A 12,192-nucleotide genomic window follows, 5' to 3' on the forward strand; every position below is an offset into this window, starting at 1 on the left:
AGATGAAAGGGGTTCATCCTGTCATGGCTCTATCCTTGCTGGACAGTTTGAAGGATTCATTCAGACTCAGAATGCTACCTATTATGTAGAGCCAATCGAGAGATACAGCACAAGCCACTCGGAGCACCACTCCATTATATACCGAGAAGATGACATGGGTAAGTGTAAGAGCTCTGTCTTGCCACACACAGCATGCCAGCCACTGGGATCTTTGTGGAATAATACACTCGTCACCCTGTATCTGGAAGATTCAATCAGGCAATCTATACTGTACATTCACAGCAGCAGAAATACAAATCTTGAATCATGCATGACTGGTATTTCATTTGGGGACAGTGAGCTATGCACTGCGTTGAGTCACTGCTGCATGTACATTTGTGACAGGTTGGTGTTATTTATCTTTTCTTTGTTATATTTTGGTAATGTGGCCCTGCTGCACGTTAGTTTGTTGTCACCCAGCTCCTCAAGAGGGCTTGAGAGCTCCCGTTTCAGGGCATCAGGCATGTGTGGAGAGGCTGGTATCGTGAGCAGCTGGCGGTGGTCAGGGATATCAGCTGCTGGCGGAGACGATACAGGAGAAGTGGGGCAGCGTGGGAGCAAGGAATGAAAAACGAAAGGCTCAGTGCACCCCTCGAAATGTTGGAAAATGCAAGCTGTGGTGCGATAGAAACCCACATGGGTTGGAGAATTCGTGTATGCCATGAGAAGTCGCACCAACGTCTTTTCCTGATGCTGACGGAGTTCAAGTCGCTTGTGTTTGCTGGATCACAGCCGCAGCGCGATGACTCAAGGAAGAGTAACCCGAGTAACTAACTGGCACAGAGCGAGCGCCAAGAGACTCATTGTTCCCCGACAAAAGACACGATGGCGCTTGTTTAGACTGTGCCTGGATCACTCTGTCACTGCGAGCCGGAGAGCTCTGCAGACATTGCTCAGCAATCTGGTCTCTCAGCTCCGCAGACTATCTGTCAGGTGTCTCTTTCTAAAGAAAACAGACTGGGGCAGTAGAGGGTCATTCCAGGAAAGAACAGTTGGAAATGTTGTCTGCTCAGCACCAATTCTGGAGGGAGTATTCGCATTTCACATTCTTAAGGAAAACCAATCCTAATTAATAAGAGTGTACATGTTTAACTGCAAGCAGAACTTCACATAGTTTCTGATTTTACCGACTGCCCGCTGGTGACTTAATGACTGTCTTTCAACAGCAGTGTTTGCTTAGTCTGTATTTCCCTTGTTTTCTTCCATCTGAAGCATGCGGTTGTTCTTTGGTTGAACACTAGCTTTGCACAAGGCCTTCATGTTCAAAGATGACTCCGAGGGGCCTACAGAATGAGGAAGTGAACAGCTGTGCAGATGCCATCCGGCAGCTGTCGGGGACATGACTTTGGGTTTCCTCCGGATTAGGGTGAATCCCAGGTGGGAACAAGAGAGCACTGTTGCTGCTGACATGTGAGCTGATTTCCAGGGCCTGTCTCAAACACATGGCAAACACCCGCCCCCTCTGTTTGTAAGTGTAACAGTTTAGCACAGCTGTCATTTTTGATACAAGCTACATCTATTATATACAAAGACGCTACAGTAAATATTAACATAAGAGGCATTAGGATCCAGGCATTAGGACCCACATAGACCGCAGGGTAAGAGCCCCCTGCTGGTCCCACTAACACCTCTTCCAGCAGCAGCCTTAGATTTTCTCAGGAGGTCTCCCATCCAGGTACTGACCAGGCTCACACCTGCTGAGCTTCAGTGGAGGAAAATGGAGGAGGCTCATTCTGCCCGGCATTCCAGGCTATTCTGACCATGCCCACTGCAACTGACCCAGTAACAGTACTCTCCAGTGTCCAGACTCAGAGTGACCAGAACTTCTCAAGAGACGTGTGAGGAAGACTCAGAGTGACCAGAACTGTGCAGGAGATGTGTGAGGAAGACTCAGAGTGACCAGAACTGCGCAGGAGACGTGTAAGGAAGACACAGAGTATATGAGTATGAGTATAAGCATTTCATTGCACTTATGCACATGACAAATAAACTGAGACAGATTCGGGGCGACCAGAACTGTGCAGGCGAAGTGTGAGGAAGGCTCAGGATGGTCCTGACACGTCTCAGAGTGCTGGCCTATTCAAACTCTGCCTGAAAAGTGTTCCGTGGGCGGAAGTGTGCTTTCAAGTGCCAATCTAAACAATACCAGGAGAAGCCTGACCCTGTCTATTTGCTCTTTGAGTGCGATTACAGCTTGTCATGTGATACTTTTGTTTGAAGTCACACCATGGATGGCAGCAGTGTGCTTAGTGCTAGAGGTAACTGTCGGACATTTCCCATGAACCTCACTGCCCCCGTGCGCGTCCTTAAGCATGATTTCCATTAAACACATCAAAGAGCCTCACATGCTCAGGATGATTTTATACATATGGATTCTCTTATTTCAGAATCTGAAGTCATGAACTTGATAAGCTAAACTGAACAGGAGTGGGAGAGGACTTCACAAATAAGAAGGAAATCAATTCTGTTCTCGGTAGATATGAGAGTTTGTAACGATCTGCTGCATTTCAATTCGATTTGCTATCGTATACTTCAAACTCTCAGCTGTTTTCAGTTGCATTTGGTCACTTGAAGACAGATGGGCACAGAGGATGAAATGTTTACGGGTTTTCAGTGACAGTAAATCACTTCCCACAATGAGGAAAAAGAGTACAGTTTTCTAGAAATGCAACAGTTAAGTTTGTAAGGTTACAGACAGTCATTCATAATAAATGGAAGCCTCAGACAAATTTAGTGTGTGGGCTCCTAGTTTTCAAGTGAAGATGGCAACAGGTTGCAATTCCTTTAGCATGCTGCTACTTTTAGAGCAAGCTTCTGTGCCTGAATCATTACATCAGCACTTTCAGGATCTCCACAGATGCTTTTCTAGGATTGAATTTTAACTCTAAATATAATTTCTGTGACGATAGCCTTTACTGTATGGGTAATGTGGAAATGCCCAGCTGACTGCCCTGCGATAGGCTGCAGCTGGGAATCTGCAGGGACTCCAACAGAGGCTGAACTGTCCGATTCCCAACAGAATAAGCTGAGCAAATCATTCATGTTCGTCAGCAGCCTTGAGCACAACAGCCTGGAAGGACTGTGCTGACTGTGCTGACTGTGCTTGTTATTCCTGAAGAGGATGTGCCCATTTGTAAAGGCATTTGTGCATCAGAGACTCCTAGCCCAAGAGTTAAAAAATTGGAATTGAGCAGTGCAATACAAATTAGACATAAGAAGCAAAATTGCACAGCTCTTCAATTAGAGTGAGGAAAATAATAATATAATAATAAACTTTATTTTAAATAGCACCTTTAGAGGTGGCTTCTCAGAGCGCTTTACAGAATGAACAGCAACAGCAACAATTAAAAATAAACAAAAAATACACAATAAACAATAAAAAATCCACAAGATAAACACGATGGGAATACGCAGAGGAGACAGTAGATGGTGGTACTAAATACAGCAGGAGCAGAGGGGTGAAGAAGGGAACCAGTGAAGTAAAGGCTCTTCTAAGGAAGATGGTTTTGAGTCTGGATTTGAAGGAGTTTAGAGAATGTTTAGAGTTCAGAGAGTTTAGAAAATGAGTAAGTAGCAGTGCAAACCATTACTATTATTATTATAATTATTAATTATTATTATTACAAAAAAGCGTTGGATGAATCTCTGTAAAGCAGTGACTGGAGTTCGGGTCTTTGGCTTTATGACAGAATAAAAGGAAGGTTCATTTGCCTTTGCACTTGAATTGTTTGAGAATGTGTAGAACACAGTGTTGGTGGAGGTGTGCGTATCTTTCTGTCAACAGGTCAATGCCCTGTGCTTCCTCCCCGCCTCCCAGTTACCATGTATGGACCAGAGGGTGGCTCCTGTTCAGACAGGGTGGCGTGACTCAGTCGTACGGTGTCTCAGCTTGCTTACTCAAGAAGCAGCGCGTGTGCACCCTCTGCCAGTGTGCAGGTGCCAATCCCAGTGACCAGCCCTGCCTCCACCAAGGTGGCCACTCGAATCCAAATTCCTGGACGAGAATGTTCAGCATCATTCAGACCCCCCCCTGAAAGAAGGGTATTTTGTTGCTCTGTGCACTCAAAATTAACATGTTATAAACGAGATCACATTAAGACAAGTACTGTATAGGGTTTTGAAAGGTGTCAGAAAGTGCAGTCTTTTGCTGTCCCCAGTCCAAAACAGATGGTTGTGTACAACTGAGAAATTGTAGCACAGGCCATTCCAGAGGAGCAATGCTGGTCTTTCACCTGAGGTTTCGGCTCAGAGGTGTGGTGGGCAGCCAGGGGGAGGAAGTGGTTTTCCTGGTTTATCAGTATTTATGAGTTTATGAGCATAATGAGCACAGCCATTGTTTTAGCTCTGCAAAATACAGCTGCCTAAGGGTTTAGAAAAATCCAGCTTTATAGTGCACAGAAGGATTCTCACATGGAATTTGATTCAGTGTTTTGTGGAGGCACGTTTTTCCTTCTGGGATACCCGCTGTAGCGTGAGTCACCTTCTGTGGAGTCCTTAACCCCAGCCCATGCTTGTTGTGCCGGAGCTTGTCTTGGGAGAAAAAGTGAGATCACTTTCCTGATATACTGGTTGTATTATTGTACTGGACAGAAGTCATTGCATTCCTTTTGGGTTTTCAGCACTTGATCCACTGAAGCAAGTTTGCAACATCCTTCTTTGATCCATAAGTCTAGAGAAACCACATGCTACAGCTTCCTCTGGATAAGCTGCATGAGAGACATGATGTGTTTCTCACATATCTCTCTGTCATGCTTCAGCATGCTATAGTAAGGCTTTTCTGGATTTGTTCATACTTTCTGACTCTCCAGACCTTATTAAACCCCAAAGCCTCTCACCACTGTCTGAAAAAGGTCAGAATCGCCAGGGTTCTGCTCCTTCGTTGGACAGCATTCGCCCTGAACTTTTTTTTGTTCTTGCAACAGTTTAAAAGTTGCATTCAGCTGATTTTCACAATGTAACAAGTTTGCGAGTGCTGTCCAAGCAGAACATTGTTTGGCTTCAGTACAATATTGTTACCCAAGTGCAGATTATTTCGGACTGTCTTGGAAAGTCAAGGACTCTGAGTGTTACAAGGTTAGGGACAGAATGCACAGATGACCTTCTGCCATTAAGCTCAAGAGGGGGTGGAATCTCTGAATTGACTGGTTTCTGTGGACCGTGGGGTTTCTGGTGATTGTGGACTGTACGTTTTGGGTTGTTAGCAGTCTGAGGGGTTTCGGATGTCTGTGGACAGTGGGTTGAATCAGGATCCAGTGTCATTGGAAGAGAATGTCATATGCAATTTTAAATAACGCTGGGTTAAAAATGGTCAAACAGGGTTCAGGAAATGTTTTAACCTGAACACTTGTTGGACACAGATGTGTCTGCATAAAAACAAGTGGATTTTAACAGTGAGGTCATCTGAGGTTTACAACGGTCTGTCTCTTGAAGGACAAGCAGGAAAATGTCAAATCACAGCCTATGTAGTCCACTTCAATGCCTCTTGCTTGGTAAGGTGTGAGACTGTGGGAATGGTTTGGTAGAAGTAACTGCCAATTCATGTTTCTAAAACAATGAGATTCAGGGTGCAGTCAGTCAGTTTGAGCAGAGGAACCTTCTTGTTTTTCAGGAATTAAAACTAGCCACAGTCTCCAGCTGACAATAGATATCAACTCAAAACCAGCAGAGAATCGCACACAGCCTGGATGAATCTGGCCTGCGTGTGAGAACTGAGCTGCCCTCAGTAGACAGAATAAATGAATGACAGTATATCTTACATCTTAGGACGGTTGCTTAGCAGAAAAAAATGCCATTTTACTTCCAAGCAGGTAAAGCTTCCATTAAATATTGACAGTTTTGTTTTTCTGAAAAATAAGACTGACAAAAAAAAAACATCCTGTAACAACTAAACAATGTAGAAATTGAGGCTTTGTCAAATGCTCTTACTCCAGTGTTCTAAAACACAATCAGTTCTGCTTCCTTCTTATTTAGTTCTTTGGTTGGGTTTGAGGAACTACCGACCTGTTCTGGTTGTGGGAGAATCCCCCATATCTTTGGTTGGGCCTCCGGTGTCTGTCCTGCTTTTTAATCCCGTCTGCTTTTCCAGATTCCTCTCCTCTGAGAAACGGCGGGGCGAGTTTCTGTGGGTCGAGAAGACTCCTGCGCTTCACACAGGACAGCTCTCACCAGGTCAGAGATTGGCTCATTTGGAACAAAACAAACCGGGATCCCCCTGTATTAGTGCTCCAGTATTTCCAGGCCTTGTTTTAGAACGTTTAACCACGTAGAAAAGACAAGTAACAACCAATATTATTATTGCAAGTAATTGCCTCGTATTACCATACAGCTGCTGGCTCGCGTCTTCCCTTTGTGTAACCTGAACAGTAAATGCAGCCTTCAGATCTTTAGCCTGTGAAGGATGAGTAAAAGCAAAAACACAAGTCATAAAAGACAAATTAATATCGCTTCTGTTTTAACTGGTTTTCAGACAAAACTGCTTTTTTTGTTGTTGTTTTGAGCCACCTCCAGAAGATTTTGTGGACAAACAGTATATGCAAATATGTATGAATATATTTTAAATGAGAAATAATTATCCTAGTAATAATAACAATAAAAAAATCTATGCTTAAAAAAATATACATTTTTGTGCTCTTACGGTACCCTTACTGCACATGTGTTCTGCGATATGGGAGACGATGATGTGAACAGGGGAGTGACAATGAAGGACCATACGAGTCTAGAGTTCATGCACAGAAGGCATAAAACAGTAAATCATAGTAAAATATAATACTGTGTGACTGGAGGCTACACCTTTAAACAGAAAATTGATTCACTATACTTTAAGCTAATTATTGATTCCTGTAGTGCTGTAACTTTACTGTTGGCTTTTATTCCTGGGCTAGATGCCATTGAAGGTCTTTGCTGCTCTTACCTTTCTGCTCCTGGGTTTGTACACAGGTTACTGCAGTGCACTATAATAGTGGTAGTATTTGCCAGTAATTGATGACCTCTCACTCAGTTCAAGGCCACGTACCATGGCTCATATCAAAGCTGTTGCATAGATTGCCAATGGTTACCTTTAACTAAAGAGTGACACTGATTTCTTATTTATGAGGAAGTAATATCCAGGAATAAACATTATATTACATATAAATTATATGTAAACACTGGTAATAGATAAGCACACTTAACTGAAAAGGGTTAATGGTTAAACTCTGCTATAAACATCCTGTCAACACCCTCTGAAATGACTCTTAATTTACAAGCTCTTTATTCTTGGTGTTTTGTAACAGATTGCAAATTCTCCTTCACTATTTTTCTTTTTAGGATGCCTTTAGGAAGCCCTTACTCAGCTCAAATGACCACTCAAACACAATCGCTGTGCATTAAGGGATGCTGTGGCAGTGCTAGTCTCAGGTTGGAAACACTGCATGGTGATTGTCACAGTCTGGCTGGGCAATACATTCCATGCATTTGAAGAGATGTGCCAAGTGTTTTAGAGCCATTGTAGACTAGATGTTTTAAACAAGTTTCTAGTTATGTCCTTGCACGTGCATTTAGATCTGTACAGGGGAGTGCAATTAACATATTCAGTTTGGCATTTGTTGGGTGTGACAGCTTTGTAGTACCGTGCGATTCTAAGCGCCAGCAATCCCAAACCTGTCATCTTGTTGTCATGTCCTGGAAATGTTTCCTCACGTGGGGCAGGCCATGTCCAGATCCCGGAGGACAGTGGACTCCTCCAAAACCAGCTGCACACTCCACCTGCGCACAGACCACCTCTACTTCAAGACGTTTGGGAGTGTGGAAGCCATCGTGGCACAGGTGAGCTGTGTTGGACAATGTGCAGTACAGTATCTACCCTCCTGCAGGGCTGCAGAAAAAAAGTTTTATATTTGTAGCCAATCATCTTATACCCCAGTACCATGCTGAAGAATTCATATGCAGTATAGCTATCAAAGATGGTATTTCCTTACTTGTCCAGATCCCCAAATAATTAAATATGATTCCAACTGAAACTGGAAGAATCACAGAGGGTCATGATGAACACAAGACATTTAGCTTTGCTGCAGGCACATGTTCTCTGTGGATTTAAGTTCTGTCTGCAGCATTTGTGATGCATACTCAGTTGTGAAAATCTAAAAAAAATCACAAGGTGTGTCACAGTTATCTATACCTCTTTTCTTGCAGTAACCTTAACCTGTTATATTTTCACAGCAGGTCTCTGAACACTGTGTACGCATAGAGAACTTTGGTTAACTTAACAGAAAAAGTTTATTGACCTGTGGTTTAACAGCCTAATGTTATACAGCTTCCTTGGAAATTTACTGCAGTAGATTATGATTGGAATTGTTGTGCTGTTTCCTACAACTTTCCCACTGCTCTCATTAAGATTTTCATCTGTTTCTTGCATATTTTAATAGGCTATTCATTATCAAGACAGTAATGAGCAATAATATTTCTGTATCTAATTCTTACCTTCCCCTTTGATTTCATTTTTCACTGGTTTCAAAAGATGTATCTATTATATCGAACTGTATCTTAACAAACCCATTCCTAAGTGTGATTGTTTGTGTATCCTAATCATTTTATATCTTTACATTTCTATCTTTACCAATGATAAATTATTTTACAAGAAGGCTTGCAGTCAGCTTTATCTGGAACTTGTAAAATGTGTTTTAATAATACAGTGGAAGAGTTTGGAGCTTTTAGGATGAGCATAGGTAGTGCATTAACACCGTGATTTTCTGTCAGTTCAGGAGACCAAATGGTAATTACGATTTTACAGAAGTTCAGGCCATAGAATTCTTCTGAGGTGCCAAATGTGTTTGGAATCAATTCATGTGTCACGCAGGTGCTGTATAATGCTGGAGGCAAAGGTGTAAACAGAAGAGTCTTGTGGATTAATTTATAAATGTATCTTCTGGAATACAGTCAATTTTGGTTATGTTAATTCAATGGTTGAATGGGACCCTTTCAAAAGTGCAGGATAATAATGGCATATTTGTTTTATTTTTATGCCTTAAACCCTGAGTAAGAATTACATATTTCTTACACGGAAACTGATGGCTGCTATGATTATTATAGTATTATTTGTTTGAGGTTGGATTAGCACTTTTATTGTTAATAATTTCTCTTGACATGACTTTTGTCCTAATCCTCTATAGTTTAATTCCCATCCAAAGGATGTTTGATGTCTGAGATCTATGCTAACTTATTTCTTTCTTCTTAGCTTCTCAGCTGTTTGGGAAATTAAATTCTGTGAAATCATTGATAATCCCTTTTGTGATGACACCAGATGTTTTGCAAAATTAACTTGCGGTGAATTAAAACTTTTGTTGCACATTAGGTAAATCTGACACAGTAGAACTGCATGCATCAAGGTTGAGTGACATCACCCTATAGGATAACGTACATATTGTTTCCTACACACCTTCATTTATGCATGAACTATGTGTTCTGCTGAAGAAGCCACAAAACATCAGAAGTGAACTTTTTTTGTATCCTGACACTGAAAGTCTTATATTTTTCAAGATGTCTTCATTGCCTTTTAATTTTTTGTTTTAGTGTCTAATTTCAAAGTTAATTAATTTCTTCAGCACTGTCGTGGGTCTTACTGCATTTGCGTCTTAAGAAATATTGCGTATTAAGAAATATCTTAAGAGGATTTCAATATCACTGAAATTTAATTACTGTGTCCAGTAAAGGACTACAAATAAATCTAAAATCCAGCTACAAGAAAGGGAAAAGGGCTGTAGAATATTATCTCTGGATCAATCAGCTTTTAATGAAGTCAATCCCACTAATATGTCATTCAAAACACGTGGCACTGAGAGAAACTGAATTTTCATGATTATCTTGTTTAAAATGTGTATTAACTTGAGCCGCCAGGTATGTTTTTTCCTGTCAAGTTTCGCATCAAAGGTCTGACTTAATTTTTTCAGATTACAGGTTTATCGCTGGGGCAGAGCCCTCGCCTCTTCTTGCTTTTAATGCAGCATGAACACTGTTCAGGCATGCTCCGAAACCGTGGTGAAAATAAGACCCTGTTTGGGATCAAATGGAAAATGGATGTCACACCGGAAAAAGTAGTGATTGCATAGGATGGGAAGTGAGGGTGTTGGGGATAACAGCAACCTGTGTCCACTGTACACTTCAGCTACTCTTTTCAGGATCAGTGTACTGTGCTTTCAACCTGTGCAGTGGTATCAGTGTTTTCCCTCCTGAGCTCTGTGCTCTGGTTGGTCCATCATCACAGCTGGATTCTCTAGTTACTCTCATTTAACTCGAGAAGACCAGTCTCTCCAAGCCCTATTTCTAAAAATACGTCTGCTCACACTGTAGCTCAATATAAATCAATTGCAGGACCAAAAGAGGTCTGAAGAGATGGAATGAGATCTGCTATTGCCAAAAGTATTTAACCAAACACATATGCAGCTGCATTCTCTCAGTCTCCTGTCGCTGGCAGCTATAATATGTTTTATATGGATTTTGCTTCTCTGTAAAATCTGCTTTACATACTCTCTGCTTTCTCAAGCCAGAACTCCAAGAAGACTACAACCAGTACAGTACAGTGTGTCAGGTTTGCTATGGATATGTAATTATTATTATTATTATTATTATTATTATTATTATTATTATTATTATTATTAAAAGCATCTGTTGTTTCTGAGCTGCTTGACAATAAGCATTCAGACTGTTGTGGATATTCCTTTATGTAGTAACTTAGGCTGATAAACTTCCAAAGCTTTGAAGCTTAAGCAAGCATGCAGTTTTAATTTACAGTTGATTCAATTCTTCTTCATCAGCTGGGGGTCCCAAACGTATAAAAAGGCTGTAGTATACCGTTATCATTCCTGCTGGTTGCAGCAGTGCTTATAGTAATAACATGTTTGAAGAGGAAGCATAATCAGTGAAGGTGTAAGTACCAGGGGGACTCTCTCTGTGTGTGTTACACAAGTGCATGCAGCTCCTGTTACAGATCCAGTTATCTTGGCTGGGTGCCCATGCTGCTCAAAGCTGGCATTGCTGACTGCCAGCTCCCCCTGATCTTTACACAGAGAAGGAGATGCCAGCCTGCTGGCGCCATTCCAGGCTGACCGGTTTCAGCTGCAGCGGCAGGGCCAGTGCCAGCACATTGCACTCGCTGGTGCCCTCTGCCCTGCGCGGTTCATCGCAGGGGCCTGGTGTTTCCTCAGGGCTGTCTGGCGTGCTGCGTTTCCCAACAGCAAGATCACCCAACCTGCCTCCCGCCCCTCCTGTCCTTGCTGGGTCGGCGTCTGTCAGGAGCGCAGCGAGATCGAAAAATCAGACTATAATGGACTGATGTATTGTGGAGCTCTGTTGCTTCCACTGCCTCTGCAGACTCTACAGTGTAGCACACATCTGATTTGAGGTGGACTGCAGTTTGGATGGAAAGCTTTGGCGATACATGGCTGTTTCTGCAAAAAGAAATGTCGAGGCCAAATTAGACATGAAAACTTCTGGTTTTCATTCCATCCCACCTTAATTAAATAATGAATTGACCTAAGAAGTTGTTTCAATTAACTATTTGCCTTTTGCTTCAAGTCACAAGTTTGGGGATTTTATTTCACTTTCAGGATACACTAGTTAAAGCTCCAACATGTTTAATTATGAGGTTGATGAAGAGTTTGATTGTGTAACTGAGAGCTCGGGTGGACTGAAAACCAGTGGGTGTGGGGGTCACCAGGATTGTGAAATACTGCTCCAGAGCATGTAGGATCATCGTTTTATTTTTCTGCCATCATCAAAAGGAAGGGAAAATGGCGCTCCTAGAACATGTGCATGTATGTGCAAGAAAAGTTGATCGTTGGGGTACAGCATGTTAGCCTCAGGCAGCTGTGGAGAGATGTCCTTTTTTGAAACTCCCCACCTTTAGCTCAAAGCTGACCTTTGACCTGACCTGCCATTCCTTTCCCTCCAGTGCAGAGTAGGTCTGCAGCCACATTATTTTAAAATGTAAAAACTGTGTTTGTGATAGTCCAGCATGTTCCAGGGCAACTTATTCTGAACTCCTGCCCAGGTGACTGGTGTTTCCAGACAGAAAACACAGTCCTTTCTGGTTCATTAAGTAAGCAACATCTTGTGATAAAGTGGAATCCTTTTCTAATTTCGTGATGTGGGAGGACGCCTACATATCATCATATTGCCTAT

General features: G+C 42.1%; 1 protein-coding gene across 1 annotated transcript in view; it reads left to right on the top strand.

Annotated features, from left to right (window-relative positions):
* Window positions 1-12,192, top strand: part of LOC148813872 (disintegrin and metalloproteinase domain-containing protein 10) — a 33,747-nt gene that overhangs the window by 2,011 nt on the left and 19,544 nt on the right. Inside the window, exons 4-6 of the mRNA XM_088907434.1 lie at window positions 3-158; window positions 6,125-6,207; window positions 7,726-7,842. Coding sequence (XP_088763560.1) covers window positions 3-158; window positions 6,125-6,207; window positions 7,726-7,842 — 356 coding nt within the window. The remainder of the gene's footprint in view (window positions 1-2; window positions 159-6,124; window positions 6,208-7,725; window positions 7,843-12,192) is intronic.

The sequence above is a fragment of the Atractosteus spatula genome, chromosome 28, assembly GCF_055471065.1.
Source record: "Atractosteus spatula isolate fAtrSpa1 chromosome 28, fAtrSpa1.hap1, whole genome shotgun sequence".
Lineage (NCBI taxonomy): Eukaryota > Metazoa > Chordata > Actinopteri > Semionotiformes > Lepisosteidae > Atractosteus > Atractosteus spatula.